Genomic DNA, 17,840 nt, shown 5'->3' with positions numbered 1-17,840 from the left:
ATCCAAGATATTTAAGGCACTGGTAGAACTTCACAAGAAAAAACATCCAACCCCGTCAAAATATGAGGAAAAGAAATGTAAAGAAATATCCTCAAAGAAGAACTATAAATAGCCAAAAGACACATGAAAAAATTCTTTGCCTGACTAATCATTAGGAAGATATAAATCAAAACAACAATGAGATATTATCTCACACTACAGAGATTGGCACACACCCGAAAAGAACAAAAGCAGCCAGTGTTGGTGTGGATATTGGGAGAAAGGGACTCTCCTTTATTGTTGGTGAGAATGCCAACTGGTTCAGATGTTTTGGAAAAAAATACAGGCATTTTCCAAAAAGCTAGAAACTGAGCTTCATTATGACCCAGTGATACCGCTTCTGGGAATATACCCCAGGGGCCCAAAAACACACATCAGAAATGCCATCTGCACTTCTATGTTCATTGCAGCACTATTCACAATAGCCAGAATCTGAAAACAACCCAAGTGCCTGAGAACAGACAACTGGTTAAAGAAACTATGGTACATTTACACAATGGAATACTATGCAGCTGTTAGGAAAAATGAGGTTATGAAATTCACTTATAAATGGATGGACATGAAGAGTATTATGCTGAGTGAAATAAGTCAGAAAAAGATGGGCAGACATAGAATGACTGTACTCATTTGTGAGATAGAAAAAGAATGTAATATGAGACTAATATCCAATGACAACAGAAACATGGGCCAGGAGGATTGGTCCACAATTGAAAGTCTACCTCAAGTGCTGGGTGAGAAGGCAATTGGGATAAAGAAGGGACTGCTATGACAAAGGTAGATGGAAATGACCGCTCTGGATAAGAACTATGTGCTGCAAAATTCAGATAAAATTGGATTAAAGACCTCAATATCAGACCTGAATCCATAAGGTACATGTAGGAAAATGTAGGCAGAACCCTCCATGACACTGAAGCTAAAAGCATCTTTAAAAGGATGAAATACCACTAACCAAGCAAGTGGAAACAAACATAAACAAATGTAACGACATTAAACCAAGAAGCTTCTGCACCTCAAAAGAAACAGTGACCAAAATACAGAGAGAGCCCAGGGAATGGGAAAGAATATTTACTCAATACCCATCTGTTAAGGGATTAATATCTAGGACCAACAAGACAAGAGTAGAATTATACAAGAAAAAAACCTCCAACCCCATCAAATATTGTGTGTGTGTGTGGGGGGGGGAGAAATGACGAGAAGCTTCCTCAAAAAAGAAATACAAATGGCCAAAGTGCACATGAAAAAATGCTCTACGTCACTAATCATCAGGGAGATGCAAATCAAAATAACAATGAGATATCTTCTCACACCACAGAGACTGGCACACATTCAAAAGAACAAAATCAACCAGTGTTGGTGTGGATGTGGGGAGAAAGGGATGCTCTTTTACTGTTGGTGGGAATGCTGACTGGTCCAGCCTTTTTGGAAAACAATATAGACATTACTTCAAAAACTAGAAATTGAGCTTCCATATGACCCAGAAATACCACTTCTGGGACTATATCCTGAGCTTGCAAAAAAGCACAGTAGAAATGACACCTGTACCTGTATGTTATTGCAGCACTGTTCACAATAGCCAGAATCTGGAAACAACCCAAGTGCCCAAGAACAGATGGTTGGTAAAAGAAACTTGGATATATCTACACAATGAAATACTATGCAGCTGTTAGGAAAGATGAAGTCATGAAATTTGCTTATAAGTGGTTGGTCATGGAGAGTATCAAGCTAAGTGAAATGAGTCTGGAATAGAGGAACAGTCATAGAATGCACACATTTGTGGAATATAAAATAACATAATATGAGACTGACACCCAAGGACAGTAGACAAAAGAGCCAGGAATATTGTCTCATAGTTGGAAGCCTGCCTCATGAGCTGGGGGAGAAGATAGCTGGAATAGAGAAGGGATCACTAAGTCAATGATGTTTGGAGGAATCGTTTGGGATGGGAGATGTGTGCTGAAAGGAGGTAAATTTCAAACATGATAGCCTCTCAGTATCTATATTGCAAACCATAATGCCCCAAAGTTGAGAGAATATGGGGGAAATTGTCTGCCATAGAGGCAAGGGGGTGGGGCTGGAGCTATAGCACAGTGGGTAGTGGCCGGCCTAGGTTCAATTCCTCTGTCCCTCTCAGAGAGCCCGGCAAGCTAATGAGAGTATCTCGCCTGCATGGCAAAGCCTGGCAAGCTACCCGTGACATATTCGATATGCCAAATACAATAACAACAAGTCTCATAATGGAGACATTACTGGGCCACTCGAGCAAATCGATGGACGATGGGAGGACAGTGCTACAGTGCTACAGAGGCAAGGGAAGGGTTGGAAAGGGGAAGGGTATAATGGGGACATTGGTGGTGGAGAATTTGTACTGGTGGAGGGATAGGGATGAGTGTTCAATCTTTGATTGACTGAAACTCAAACATGAAAGTTTTGTAACGATATCTCATGGTGATTCAATTAAAAAAATTGTGTGCTGAAAATAGGTAAAGGAACAAACATGATAACCACTTTGTATCTGTATTGCAAACCATAATACCCAAAAGAAGAGAAAGAGAGAGAAAGAAGGAAAGTACCTGTCATAGTGGCAGAATGAGGGGTTGGGAGGGTGTGGTGAGAGGGAGAGTGGGAATATTGGTGGTGGGAAATGTACACTGGTGGAAGGCAGGGTATTGGAACATTGTATGACTGAAAGCCAATCATGAATAGCTTTGTGTCTGTGTATTAGACCGTGATTCAATTTAAAAAATAATAATCAATATTGCTAAAGTACCCTCATGCCCCATTTTCCATATCTTTCAAGTTTTCTTTTCAAAAAGCACAGCTAATGTAATGCTAGAAATGATATTAGGCAATATAAGCCTTGTAATTATATTCTTTTAAAATTATGCATGTATTTCTTCTAAAAATTAAGTTTTAGAAAACCAAACTTTAATTATCTAGTATTATTTTTAGTAGCACTGTAGCATTGTCATCCTGTTACTCATTGATTTGCTCGAGCAGGGACCAGTAACGTCTCCATTGTAAGACTTGTTGTTACTGTTTTTGGCATATCATATATGTCATGGGGAGGTTGCCAGGCTCTGCTGTGCAGGCGGGATACTCTCAGTAGCTTGATGGGCTCTCCGAGAGGGATGGAGGAATCAAACCCGGGTCAGCCACGTGCAAGGCAAACACCCTACCTGTTGTGCTATCGCTCTCGTCCGTATCTTTAGTAAAATGTGGAAAAATTGAAAACTCAGTTAGTACTCCTTCTAAATTTATAAATCAAGCAACCTTAAACTTAGTATGTTGCTAATATAATACAAATATTTCTAAAGAAGGATAATCATATAAATGGAAAGAAATATGGGATACAGTATTTACAAACCAAGTAGAGAAGTATATGTTTCTAGAACATATTACATAGAAATGACTGTCACTTACTTACACTATACATACATGTGACTAATTCTCACAACAAACCTTTAGAAGAGGTATAAATGCCCATATTTAACAAAAAAAAATAGGTAAAACCCAATTTTTATAAGGTTATAATTCCTAGTTCATACTATTTCCACTATAAAATAAAACATATATTTGATTTAAATTTAGTAGATAAAAAGTATGCTTTTTGTCCCTAGTCTATCTAATAACAACACATTTTTACCACACTCTATAATCAAAGATGCCATTTAGTTGGTGCAGCACAAGGGCTGAAAGTTGTTCTAACTAGTTGTGTTCTAACTAGTTGTTCTAACTAGTTGTTCTAACTGTTATGTACTTGGTGCACACGCATACTGATCACTAAACAGTTTCAATATCACACCTGTCTGTGAGACAGAACTCACTTATTCAAGACACATAAAATAATCCAAAATTACTTCATAAACATACTTAGATACCCATAGGTATTTCAGTATGTTTCTATGAAAAAAAACCCAAAAAACAAAAAATTGATTGTTCCTCTAGATAAGAACATACTGACAAACTACAATAATCAAACTTTAAAATGTGCCTGTTCATTTTAAAGGAAGCAGATGGAGAGGGTGGATGGGGGGAGAGGAGGAAAGGAACCTGGGGACATTGGTGGAAGGAACCTGACATTGGGGTAGGACGGGTGTTGGTAAACTGCATTCCTGAAACTCTATAATAGGCACTTTTGTAAACCACACTGCCTAAATAAAAATTTTATTAAAAAAAAACTAAGATAAAACAAATGCTTCTCACAAGGACTTAATGCAAACCCAGAAGCTTGGAGCAGAAAAGTGAACAGACTATGCGTTAATCCACGCCATCATGTCTGCCCAGAGGGGAAAGGGTGTTGCTCCCTTCTGCCCTCTCCTCTCTGGAAAGAAAGATGGCGGCCGCATGGGAGCCTTGTGGACAGCAGGTATGAGCCGGGGATGAGGGTGCGACTAAAACCTCATGGGAAGGGGGGCATTCTGGCCCATCCTTCATGCCCTACCGAGGTCACCAGTTGCCCCCCAAGAGCGGCTCTCCAGCACGGCCATGACTCCAGAGCACAGAAACCAATCTCTCTCTTTTTTTTTTATTATTATTAATGAAACACCATGAGGTACAGTTGTAGATTTACAATTTTTTGTGCTTGGGATTGGATTATACAATGATCAAATACCCATCCCTCCACCAGTGCCCATTTTTCACCACCATGGATAATATCCCTCCCACCCCCATCCCTCCCATCCCACCCTGCCTCCGTGGCAGGGCAATCCCTTGTGTTCTCTCTCTCCTTTTGGGTGTTGTGGTCTGCAAAAGAGGCTTTGAGTGACAAACATGTTCAGTCCATAGTCTACTTTCAACATGCATCTCCCCTCCTGGGATGATCCTCCAAACACCCTTTATTTGGTGCTCTCTTCTCTATCTGAGCTGCCCTTTCCCCTAGAATGCCCGGCTGGCCTCTAAGCTATGGAGTAATCCTCCTGGTGCTGATCTCAGCTATTCTTGGGTATTAATCTCATATTTTGTTACTTTATATTCCCCAGATGAATGCAATCTTTCTATGTCTATCCCTCTCTTTCTGACTCATTTCGCTTAGCATGATACTTTTAATCATCATTTAATTCTTGAACCCAGCTGTAGAAAGCAAATCATTTCACAATGCTTTTTCAGCATGTCTGATTTGGGGGGGCAGGTAAACTCTAAATAATAATGGTGCAACTTTTATCGAAACAATGAAGCTAGTCAAAGTAGATAGAGTGTTAACTAGAATTCATCTGCCTCACAGGCATTGGGGGTGGGGTGGGGGATGGGGGTATATTGGGGTTCTTCGTGGTGAAAAATAAGTATTGGTAAAGGGAAATGTGATTGATATTTGCATGACCGAGACCTAAACCTGAAAGCTTTGTAACTTTTCCCACAGCGATTCAATAAATAAATAAATTATGTAAAAAATGCTTCAAAAATTTGTACAGAGCCATAAACTCACCATATGGCCAAAGCAATTCTAGGAAGAGGATGGTTGGAGGCACTGCATTCCCTGACTTCAAACTACGTTATAACATACAGTAAACAAACAACGTGGTATTAGAATAAAGGAAGACTCTCAGACCAATGGAACAGTTGAGTGACCAGAGATAAATCCTCCAATGCATAGTCAGTTACTTCATGACAGACTCGCTGATTGCGTGAAGTGGAACAAGGCAAGCCAACAAATGGTGCTTGGGGAAACTGGCTCAGCCATATGCAAAAATAAATGAAACTAGACTCATATCAAACACAAGATTTAATTCAAAATGGATTAAAGGCCTCAGAATCAGATTCAAACCCATAAAATACAATGAAGAAAATAAACAGAACTCACCATGATAGATCTATCTCAGAAAACTCCTCAATGATCCAACCACATTGGCAAAAAAAAAAAAAAAAGGAGGGGGAAATAAACAAATGGGATTACAATAACTGTCAAGTTTCTTCACTGTAAAAGAGCAATGACTAAAATTAAAAGACACCAAATGGGAGGGACCAGAGAGTGTGTGTGTGTGTGGGGGGGGGGGGGGTTAAGGAGCTTTTTCACTGACAGCAGTGCTCAGGGTTTACTACTGGCTCTGTGGTTAGGAATTACTCCTGGTCGGCCTCGGGGGACCATATGCAGTACTAGGGATCAAACCAGGGTCAAATGCTTTCAAGACAGCATCTTATTCTACCATCTCTCCATTCCCCAGGGTTAAGGTACTTGCATTGTATGCTGCTGACCCCTGCTGGACGTGGCTCAAAAACCTTCACCCTCTCCCCCGCACCCCCAAGCCCCCCACCCCTGCAAAAAACACCACTGACTAGGAAAAAATGTTCACATATCATACATCGAACAAAGGGCTGATATCCAAAATACATAAAGTTCTGACAAAACTCAATAACAAATAAAGCAGATAACTCTATTAGGAAGATGAACAGACACTTCCTCAAAGGAGACATACAGATGGCCAATAGGCATATGAAAAATGTTCATGACCACTTATTATCAAGAAAAATACAAATAAAAACAATGAAGCATCACCTCACACCAATGAGAATGGCCTATATCATAAAGTTTGAAAACAACCAGTGCTGACAGGGATGCAATAAAAAGAACTCTGATTCCCTATTGGTGAAACTGTAGTCTGTTTTCTAAAGGAAAACAGTATGGTGATTTCTCCAAAAATTACAAATAGAACTCCCAGTCCCAGAGATTCCATTCCTCAGTATCTACTTTAAGGGCACAAATCTAAATATCAGAACAAATAATTTTATTACTCTGTTTATGTTTATAACACCAAGATCAGTGTCTCCAGCCAATCATACATAAAATGTTGTGCAAGTGCCCTCAACTGGTTAAGGTAGAGAACTACCAAAACACATGTTCCATTAAGTTGACTGTATCATCCTCTTTAGAAATTTCTGTCACTCCAGCCTGAGAACGAAGAATGGTTATGATGTTATTAGATAATTTTTGAAATCCATTGTGTAAACATAGATCTGCAATTTCTTGCCAACTTTCCAGGGAGCACAATGGATCATTTGTCATAAGGCATTCGATTGTAGCTAAGAAAAGAAATACAAAATTATAATATTGCATTAATTCCTATTTGATAATCCACTTAGCAATTCTTCAAAATCAGAAAGATATCATTTCAATTTAGTTACTTCTTAACCTGATTCACATATTTGAGTCCTATAAGTTTAATGTGGAATTCTTGTCAAAAGCATCTTAAGTATTCAAACGTTGGTCCGTCTCCTCCTTAAGCCTCCACCATTTCTCCTCACATTTGTCACTGCTCCTGAGCACTGCCGGGCTTACTCCTAGTCAGGAGTCACTCCTGGTGGGGCTCAGGAGACCATATGTGGTGCTGGGAATTGAACTTGTGTTGACTGCTTGGAAGTCAAGCACCCTAACCACTGTACTATCTCTCTGGCCCCCTTTTTGTATGCTGAGGATCAAACCCAGGGCCTCAAACATGCTCTGTTCACTGAGCAACATCCCCCAAACTGATATTAATTGTTTTTGGAAATAAAAATCTACTATACTTAAGATATAATTGATTTATAAAACACATTTCTTGTCTATTACCTGCATATTTAATGAGAGGATTTATTTTAGAGTACTGTCATCACTATTATTTTATGTCTACCATGATTCTTATTTTTCTATCAAATATTTTAATTGAGATTTATAGTGATAATTATAAAATTATCTTCCTGAATATTTCATGTAATTTACTCCCATTCTTTAACTCTATGCAATAAATTTTGGGGATTTTTTGGCTTTTTTGAGTCATATCCAGCGATGCTCAGGGGTTACTTATGGTTCTGCACTCATGAATTACTCCTGGCAGTGCCCGGGGGACCATATAGGATGCCAAGAATCAAACCGCAGTTGGCTGCATGCAAGGCAAACACCCTACATGCTGTACTATCGCTCCAGCCCCTCTGTGCAATAATTTTAAATCAAGTTGTCTGCTCAATTTCCTAAAATAATGAAAGGAAAGAAAGAAAGTGAGATCTAATTTGTCTGAATGAGTATGGTGCCAAGGATTGAACTCAGTGCCTCACACATATGAGACATACACGCTCAACTCCACTATTCTAAGTAGCTATTTGTTTTGTTCTTGGTGGCGTGGGTTAGGAAATGGGTTTGGGCTACACTCGGCAGTGCTCATGAACGATTCCTTGATTTGTGTTCAGGACTGATCCCTGGCAGTGATAAGGGGACCATATATAGAGCTGGGAATCAAAAAGGGATCAGCTTCATATTAGATAAGCACATCAAGCCTTGCCTGTACTATCTTTCTGGTCCGTAACTAATTACTCTTGATGTCACTGCTGAATTAAGTTCACAATAAATATTGTATGCAAATGACATTTATGTATACAATTAGTTTAGGAATAAAAGGCAAATTTTATATCTAAAATAACATTTAAATGCATGTGATGGGACCAGAGTGATAGTACAGCAGGTAGGGCATTTGCCTTGCACTTGGCTGTCCCTGTTTGATCTCTAGCACCCCATATGGTCCCAACACCCACCAGAAGTTATCCCTAAGTGCAGAGCAAGGAGTAAGCCCCCAGAACACCTGGTTGTAACCCCAAAAATAACCAAACAAAACATATGAAGATTTTATTAAATATGCATACAACTGACATGTATAGTTTTAAGAGTAATGTTTGCTATTCTATTATGATATTAGCCTTAAACTTCATAAAATTTCCTTCTTTTTGTAATAATTTCCTCAAGAGATATATTTTATTGCTAATAGATTCCTACTGACATAAAAACTTCATATTTATAAATAACTGAAGTTATCCCTTACCAAGAAGGAACTGTTAAGATGAAAATAACTTACACAAAACATTACTGAACCTTTTCCTAAATAACCCACCACTGCTTCTTCCATATTGCTCTACTTACCTTTCTTGCCTTCATTTATTTCATGAAGTAGTTTAATCCCAACTTTTTTCATATCTATAGAGAACAGATGAAGAATAGCGAGAGAAAAAGATAAAACTGGTGGTTTTCCATTCCATTCTTTGGTTAGACCATGAATTAATTCAGTGTTGGGACATAACTTTATTAGGTTCAGTAAGTCATCTGAAAGCAAAAATTAAAAACTAAGTTTCAACATCATAAGACACATCAACTAGAAAAATGAAATAAGTTAATGTCTAGACCTACTAATCAACGCTTCTTTTTGTTTCATCTTCTTAAAGCTTTCAATGACCCACTCCAACTCCAACTCAACACTACCTCCCAATTTAAAAAAGAAAGTCATGTTCAGTATAGCAAAACACAAAGAAAAACTATCTATAACAAATAATAATAAAAAAATAAAACTCATCCAAGAACCATCATGAAAAGAAATTGTAGGGTAACAAAAAAGATTTGTGGTGTAACAAAAAATGTAGTCCAACAGATAAGTCTTTTAGATTTCAGTTTTTACATCTAAAAAGTACTAAAATAGTTATCTTCAAGTTCTAAGATTCCATCCACCTAAATACCACATTATACTTGTCTATATCTTATTATTAGTATTTGGGCCAACTGTATCCATAATGACTTCATTTCTGGGTTTACACAGAAAAAATAGAGACTAAGTAATTTTTTCCTAAAAATAACAAATATTTAGAAACTGAAAAAATGAAAATTAAAAATTCATTAGGCAGTTCAAGTATCTAGAGCTTAAACAATATGCAATTATCTATATTTGATCATTTTTTAGTTATTCAAAAGCAATTTCATGTAGTTTAATCTACTATTTAAACCATTCAGGCAATTTAAAGCTACATTTATCACATATATTCTTAAATCTTAAATTCAGAATTTAAATTACTGTCCTATATTCTTTTTCTTTCATTTCTGTTTTGCTTTTGTAGTGTCAGGAATTGAATCCAGGGTCTCACATGTGAGGCCTGTGCTCTACCACTGAGCCACATTTCCAGCCCCTGATTGTTTTAATTTCTGACCTCGGAGGGTAAACTGACCACTTGCTTTGCATTACTTCTGATCCCAATTCAATCCCCAGTACAACAGACAACCACCAGGTGTGACTCCTGAGCATAGGGCTGGGAGTTGCCCCTGAGCGTTGCTGGGTATAGCCCCCAAGCCCAACAACAACAACAGGTAATTTCTTTCCAAAAACATTCTACATTAAGAAGCTCCCTCATGTGTACTCCAGAGCAGAGACTCCCTGTTATTTTCAGGTTTTACCTCAGACTCCATGGTTTTGAGTCCCTGAAGATCCCATCATTCCCCAGTATGGTCCACAAGCTATGTATGTCTCCTTTTGCCATCCTATGAACTGCTTCTGAACCCGCAGGTCTGTGCTTCTGTGGTACATATCTAATCACTATTTTCACATTCTAAGTTCTGAAACAAAATCTTTTGAATCTCACCCACTCTAACAGGAGACAGGGAATACCATGGGCTTACAGTTGTGGAAAGGATTTTTCTTGCCACAGTAGGAACAGGATTTCATGCTGACAAAAATGAACCTGACCTTTCCCTTAGTTCCTTGGACAAAGCTGACCAAAGACCTCTGGGTGGAGTGTTGGGACACTTCACCTCTCCTGAGGGGCAGGTTGAACCTCCAGAAGAGCAGCCAGACGGAGGCGCAGCACGGGCACCAGGGTAGCCAAGGAGAGGCCTTTCCTGTGAAAGTTCAAGAACTGAGCTGGGAGCAGAGGCTCAGCACAGGCACGATGGCCTCTAGGTGATCCCAGCAGGGCCCAGCAGGGCTGCCTCTCAGATACAAATCCTTAGCTGACTAATGCTGAGGCACTGAAGCAGATGAAGTCTATTTTCTGGAAGCGTGAACTCGGTGATAGTCTGAGTCTCCAAGGAGGGTTGGGGAGGGTGGGGTGTCAGGCACCCGAGCACCCGGTCTAGTGAGCCTTGAGGAAGATGGGGGATTCTAAGTAGAGTCCCCACAGGCTATGCAGTCTGGACTGCCAAGGCCCCAGCAGGCTAAATGCTGCTCCTGACCCTCCAGACTCCTCACATGAAGGCACCATTATGGAGAGAGGATATCTCCACAGCTGCCATCTGCTCAGAAGAGGAGCAAACTAGCCACAGGTGAACATATCTGCTGAATGGAATTCAGGACATTCTCTGGGATTCAGAGCTAATAACGGTCAGCTCCTTAAAGCATGAGTGGACTCCTTTCCTCTTCTTTCCCCAGTTAATGGGTAGGTGTTTCATTCATCCACCCCATGGCTCATGACACACATCACTAACCACCTCCAAGGGAGCAAAGATAGGGCCTCTTCCATGAACTTCCACTGATTCCTTCAGTCTTGAGTTCACACAAGAGTCCATCCCACACCACTGACTCCTCTGGTTCCAGGACTTTCTGAGATGGGATAATGTAAATGGAACTCCTCCAATTTGTACCTCCTGGGTGAATCTTCTTGGTGAACAGGACATCACGTCCATACAACACAGCCCTTATGCTGTCAAGTACAAGCTTCAGGTCCTGGGTGAGGGTCTCCAGAGTGGAAGGGCCAGTCTTGCATATGGCCTTCACAGTCTCCCTGTGTCTCCCAGTCTGCCTTACAGAAAAGCTGAGGGCTGAGCTCTGGGTGAGGGTCCTTCTAAGCAGTAAAGGGCTGTGCCTCCTGCCTTAGCAGGCTCTACTTGTCAGCTCAGGAGACTAGGTGGATCCCAGTACTGGGCTGGAATATTTTCAGAAATGACAGTAGTCATGCCAGGTGGGTGGCCTTGGCTGGGATCTCAGAATGGCTAGAAATCCTCAGAGAGCCACAGTCCTGAAGATTGTCTAAGTCCCTAAATTCTTTAAAATAAGAATATTCTTCCTGGGCAGCAAATGAAGTAATTTTTAGAATAATTTTCTGAGATCCTTTTAAAGATTATCATAAATAGAATTTGTATTCTCAAGGTAATAGTAACTTAATGTTTATTAAATACATATTTACTATGCTAGAAACATAAGTATTAAATCAAAGTATTTCACATTCAGTGTAAATGAAATATTATCAAATAAAGAAATAGGACTTAGAGATGTTCATTTTCCCAGAAATATACATGGTATAAAGGAGAATAGTCTATTTGATTTCCAGTCTACCAACTTCTATTCTATACTGCTATTTCTAAAATAAAAAAACATATTGTATATATGTGTGTATATGCATGTATACAGCTATATACATATATACAAATATATACAACAAATATATACATATAAAGGAGGATAAAATGGTAAAAGAAAAAAGGGAACAGCAGAACATTAATTTCTATCAATGATCTGAAATGTTTATTTTTAATTTCCCAAGAGAAGCAGTAAAAATTTATTATTTAGGCCATTCAAACTCACCTTCATTAAGGTGAAGCTATTTATACAGCACTCCTCAGCCTCTATATTTCATAATTCTATTTTATTCAATTAGGTATTCAAATTTCTTCATGAATTTACCAATTAACCAACATTTAAACAAGAGTGTGCAAGATATGGTCTCTGACAACAAATGGACAACAAATTCAATCCTATAAACTTCCCCCTATGTTTATGACATCTTACCATATATTTTCTTTATATCTTGGCTTGGTATGTTTTTAATCATCATTATCTCATATATGTTTTCTTTCAATAGTATTATAAGGTATATATAAGTATGGTATCTATTTAATGTATAATTATCTAAAACAGTGGTTCTCAAAATATTTTCTAGTTGCAATAATATCAAAGCCATTTTAATGAAAATAAGTTGTTATTTGCCTTTTCACTCTCATTTTCTGAAAAGCATAGTATTTTATAAGAATTATTTGACATGTGATGCTAAAACAGGCTGAATACAGAGCAGACACAAGAATCTCCTCTAGTAAACCAGAGATGAGGGAGATTTGGAAAATACATTTAAGCAATGCCACTTTTTTTTCAGCTCTAAGAAAAAAAAACCAGGGTATTATGATAACATGCAATAGGTTTATCAATTTGTTGCTATTTTAAGTGAATAAATATATTTGTTTTCACCTCTAATAGGGTAAGTATCAATAGACAAGTTCCATGTTAATAAAAGTTATTTGGGATTAAAGTTATTTGGGATTAAAAAATAAAAATATATTTTTAAAATATAAATGGTATAAAGCTCTGAGTCCTGGAAGGAAAGGAAATAACAGAACTGGCTGTACTTCAAAGCTAGTTCACTGCTGAGTCAGACTCATAGTAAGAGATCAGCTCATTAACTTAGGGTGTCTGATTTTAAGGCACCCATTTCCCTCAGGTTACTGCCCAACTGCAAACTAGGTGTTTCAAAATTTTGAAAATAACATGATTTTGCTAATTCTTCAATGCTAAGATCACAGTATAGAACATATAAACAAATTCAATTTTAAAAATAATAACCTGGTCCATCATGTTATATTTATCTTCAAAACTATGTATTTCAGAGCCAGAGAGATAATAAAACAAGTAGAGCACTTTTGCCTTGCACACAGCTGATTACCTATTCTATCCCCAGTACCACACAAGGTCCCCTACGAACCACCAGGAGTAATCCCTGAGGGCAGAGCTAGGAGTAAACCCTGAGCACAACTGGGTGTGACCCCACTCAAACAAAAAAAAAAAACCTACGTATTTCATTACTATCTGATTTACTAAATGTTTATGTATAAAATAAATACATAATTAATTTGAATGTCTAGCATGAGTATCATTCAGCTTTAGCTGACTTATTTTCACTGAAAATTATTTTAAAAAACTTAATTTAACAGTTTGCATAAAATAGATTTTATAATTTAAACACCAAATATTTCCAGGGGCTAAGCTACTTGCTCTGTACATGGCTGACCCTGGCTCAATTCCCAGCAGGCATATGTCTCCTAAGCACCACCTGCCATCTTGAGTGACCTCTGAGCACAGAGACAGGAGTGAGGTGAGTCCTGAACAATGCTGACTGTGACCTTCTCCCCTCTGGGATAAGTGAATAAATAAATATGTACATATACACACATATACATACATATATATAGATATATGTATATATATACACACAACAAACCCCCAAACACAAAATATTGGCTGCTATGATGAATAATCATATGATTAAAGCCAAGAATTTAAACATATCTGCAAAAGTAGTCTTTTATTTCTTTAGCAGGAGAGGGGATGAGCCACAATCCAGCCCCAAAGCAGGCTTTTCTTAAAGGGGGCAAAGGATGTAACTCAGTAGCCTGACTTGCATGTAGGAGGCCCTGGGTTCAATCCCTGGCACCACAAACAATAATAACAACAAAAAAAGTCAACAAAAATTTGGAGGCATATTTTTACTTACCAGAAGTCAAGTCCTTGATCTTTTGTATATGTTCTATGGCCTCATGAATTTGACCCTGTTTACATTGGCAAAGAAGAGCTTTCTTGTACAGGCCACACTCATTGTAGATAATCTGAGCTAAAGCTAAGCACTTGGCCTTGCTGTTAATGTTATGCTCCCCATAGTCATAAATCGCATCTCCAGCCTTCTCACAAAATGTCAGCCTAGAGCAAGCAGATCAATAACAGACAGAAAAACTGAGTGGATGAGAACATGTGAAAATTCAGCACACTGGAATTGATTTTCTATGGCCTATAAGAATTTTAGGGGCTGGAGCAACAGCACAGCGGTAGGGCATTTGCCTTGCACGCATCCAAGATGGACGACCCAAGTTCGATTCCTCCGCCCCTCTCGGAGAGCCTGGCAAGCTACGTAGAGTATCTCGCCCCCACAGAAAAACCTGGCAAGCTACCAGTGGCATATTTGATATGCCAAACACAGTAACAACAAAGTCTCCAATGGAGACGTTACTGGGCCCGCTCGAGCAAATCGATGAACAATAGGAGGACAGTGACAGTGACAGTGATAAGAATTTTAAGTTAATAGGCAAATTGATATAAAAACAAAGATTCAGAAGATTTAACAGCTAAAACAAAAACAATTATGTACTCCTTTGGAGGAAGATATTTTGGGGAAGCTGAGCCCAAGTTTTTAAATATCTACAAATGAGGCTAAAGCCTTCCTGAAAAGACTGGTGAGATTAAGAATTACAAGGTTGGGGTCAGAGAGATAGTACAAGTGTTTGCCTTGCAAGCAGCTGACCCAGGTTCGATTCTTAGCATCTCATATAGTTCCCTGAGCAATGCCAAGAGTAATTCCAGAGCAAAAAGCCAGGAATAACTCCTGGGTGTTGGGTGTTGCTAAAACAAACAAAAGTACAAGGTAAGGTTGGAAAAATGGTACAAAAGATAAGGCATGAGAAACATCCTGTTCAATTTCCAGCATCATTTATGGTCCCCTGAGGACAAAGCCAGCAAACTCTAAGCACCACCAGACCTGATATGGTTATCTGCCCCCTGCCTCCAATAAATCCAAAATAAGGATATACATAATAAGATTACAAGGTAAACAAAGTTTTGTAGTAAGGGGTTTCAAGTGTTCTCAGCAGTATCTAGATTTTAAAACCTAGATAATGTAAGGATTTAATTGGGCTTGAGAGATAGTACAGCAGGTAGGGGCTTACCTTGCACATGGCCAATATGGTTTCAATTCCTAGTACCCCATATTGACCCCTGAGCCCCACCTACCAGGAGAAATCCCTGAGTGTAAAGACAGGAGTAAGTCCGGATGTGTAAAGAAGCAACACCAGATATGGCTCAAAAATTGAAAAAAGGAGGGGAAAAAAGGAATTTATTGAATGTTGTTTAGAGCCAGTGGTAACAAGAGGTCAGATATCTATGTCAGTTATAGAAAGTCTGTCCTAGGTGAAAGTCCAGATGTCTCATGCTCTGTACTACCACTGAGTACAGCCCCAGTGATATTTTGTGTTTCTCAGCTCCACAATAAATTGTGCAGTCTCTAGTGAACCACAATTAAGTATGCAAGCACACAGTAAACAACCAGTGGCCATAAGCACCCCAACTCATAAAGAGTTGCAAGCCCTGCAGCCAGGCCAAGTGCGTCGGATTCCTGGTCACTGCAATAACAACACAGGGAAGGGTGGGGGGATGGACAGTAATAAATTTAATCTCCAAGTCATCAACAGAGTTTGTAAGCATTTGTAATAAAAGGAAAACAGACTAGTGTTATTGTAAAAATTTATTTTAGATTTATGAGAAATAAGGGCGGGATGGGGCCTAAATATGCCTTTAGAGATTAAAGAAGCAGTTCTTTTGATATGACTCATAGAGATTTCACCCGTCATACTTAAATGTGCTGGCTTTGTACACAATAGAAGTGAACCATCTGTACAATCACTATAATTCTTCTTAGACTCAGCAAAACTGATCTATCAGTGCAAGTGAGAGAAAACAGGTTATCAGTTATGTTATCTGTAGATGGGGGTAGAAAAAAATCAGGTAGTGAAAAGGAAGAGGAAGCAATAGTAAGGAACATAACATTTAAAGATTATGTATTTTTGTTGTTTTATTTATGGTTATTATTTTATGAGAATATGTTAAAACTTTGCCTAATTGTATAACTTAAATATATGCATTAAATTATTGATAACAAGCAATATAAAATAAATTATTGAGGGCCTGCTCTGGGGGCAGGCTTAAAGAGGTGGTTGGGAAAAATTGGAGACAATGGTGCAGGGAAGATATAATGGTGGTGGGATTGGTGTTAGAATAGTGAATGCCTGTAACAAATCATTGTGAACAACTTTGTAAACCACAGTGTTTAATATAAAGTATAAGGGGGAAATTTACATATGTAAGTTTACCTATTCCAGGTAAACTCTAAAATATATTAACACAGAATTGCTTTAAAAGTGTTATTAATCTCATCCTTCATATCCTACCAAGGTCATGAGTTGCCCCCCACGAGAGGCTCTCCGGCAAGGCCATGGCTCTAGAAGCACAAGGACTTAATGCAGAGCCCTGCAGCTTGCGACAGAAAAGTGAATGGACTATGCGTTAATCCATGGTACAATGCCTGACCGAGGGAAGGGATGTCACTCCCTTCTGCCTTTTTCCCCCTGGGCAGCAAGATGGTGACCTCCTCGGAGCTTTTCGGAAAGTCAGGTATGAGCCGGTGGTGACGGGCCAGCTGAAACCTCATAGGAAGAAGGGCGTCCCCTGCTCTTCCTTCATGTCCTACCGAGGTTATGAGTTGCCCCCTACGAGCGGCTCTCCGGCACGGCCATGTCTCCAGAGCCACAGAAACCAATCTCATAATTATCTGGCTCTTGGCAGAAATACCTTCAGGCTTAAGAAGTAAAATATCAGAAATATGGAGAACCTGGCAGACTACCAAAAGTATCCTGTCCACACGGCAGAGTCTGGTAAACTCCCCGTGGTGTACTCAATATGCCAAAAACCAGTAACAATGTGGGTCTCATTCTCCTGATCCTGAAAGAACCTCAAATGTGGCACTTTTTAAAATCTCCGGGCTAGGACATAGGAGATGTTACTGGGGCCTGCTCAAGGCAATCAACGAACAACAGGATGACAGTGCTACAGTGATCAAAAATCCAAAATCGCATGGCCGTGATAGCAGCCACGTGACATCATATGGTTCTCATAACTAACTGTAGAAAACAAATTATTTCACAATGCCTTTTCAGCAGTTCTCATTGTTGGGTGTAAACTCTAAACAATAATTGTGCATCTTTTGTCGAAATAATGAATGTAATCAAAGTAGATAGAGTGTTAAGTAGAATTCATCTGCCTCACAGGCATTGGGAGGGGTGGGAGGTGGGGGATATTGGGGTTCTTGGTGGTGAAAAATAAGTACTGGTGAAGGGAAATGTGTTTGATCATTGCATGACTGAGACTTAAACCTGAAGGCTTTGTAACTTTTCCCACAGTGATTCAATAAATAAATATAAAAAAAAGAGAAAAAAAGTA

At 38.9% G+C, this 17,840-nt stretch overlaps 1 protein-coding gene across 2 annotated transcripts in view; it reads right to left on the bottom strand.

The window, feature by feature from the left end:
• Positions 1–6,760: 6,760 nt before the first annotated feature.
• The window catches only part of CLHC1 (clathrin heavy chain linker domain containing 1), a 48,621-nt gene continuing 37,541 nt past the window's right edge, over positions 6,761–17,840 (bottom strand). For both annotated transcript variants that reach the window (XM_056124025.1, XM_056124019.1), the window contains 3 exons: positions 14,293–14,495; positions 8,918–9,097; positions 6,761–7,053 (listed from right to left, as the gene is read on the bottom strand). In XM_056124025.1, coding sequence (XP_055980000.1) covers positions 6,857–7,053; positions 8,918–9,097; positions 14,293–14,495 — 580 coding nt within the window. In that variant the 3' untranslated portion in view covers positions 6,761–6,856. The remainder of the gene's footprint in view (positions 7,054–8,917; positions 9,098–14,292; positions 14,496–17,840) is intronic.

Source organism: Sorex fumeus, unplaced genomic scaffold, assembly GCF_029834395.1.
Source record: "Sorex fumeus unplaced genomic scaffold, SorFum_2.1 ptg000006l, whole genome shotgun sequence".
NCBI lineage: Eukaryota > Metazoa > Chordata > Mammalia > Eulipotyphla > Soricidae > Sorex > Sorex fumeus.
This window is presented reverse-complemented; position numbering and strand designations above follow the sequence as displayed.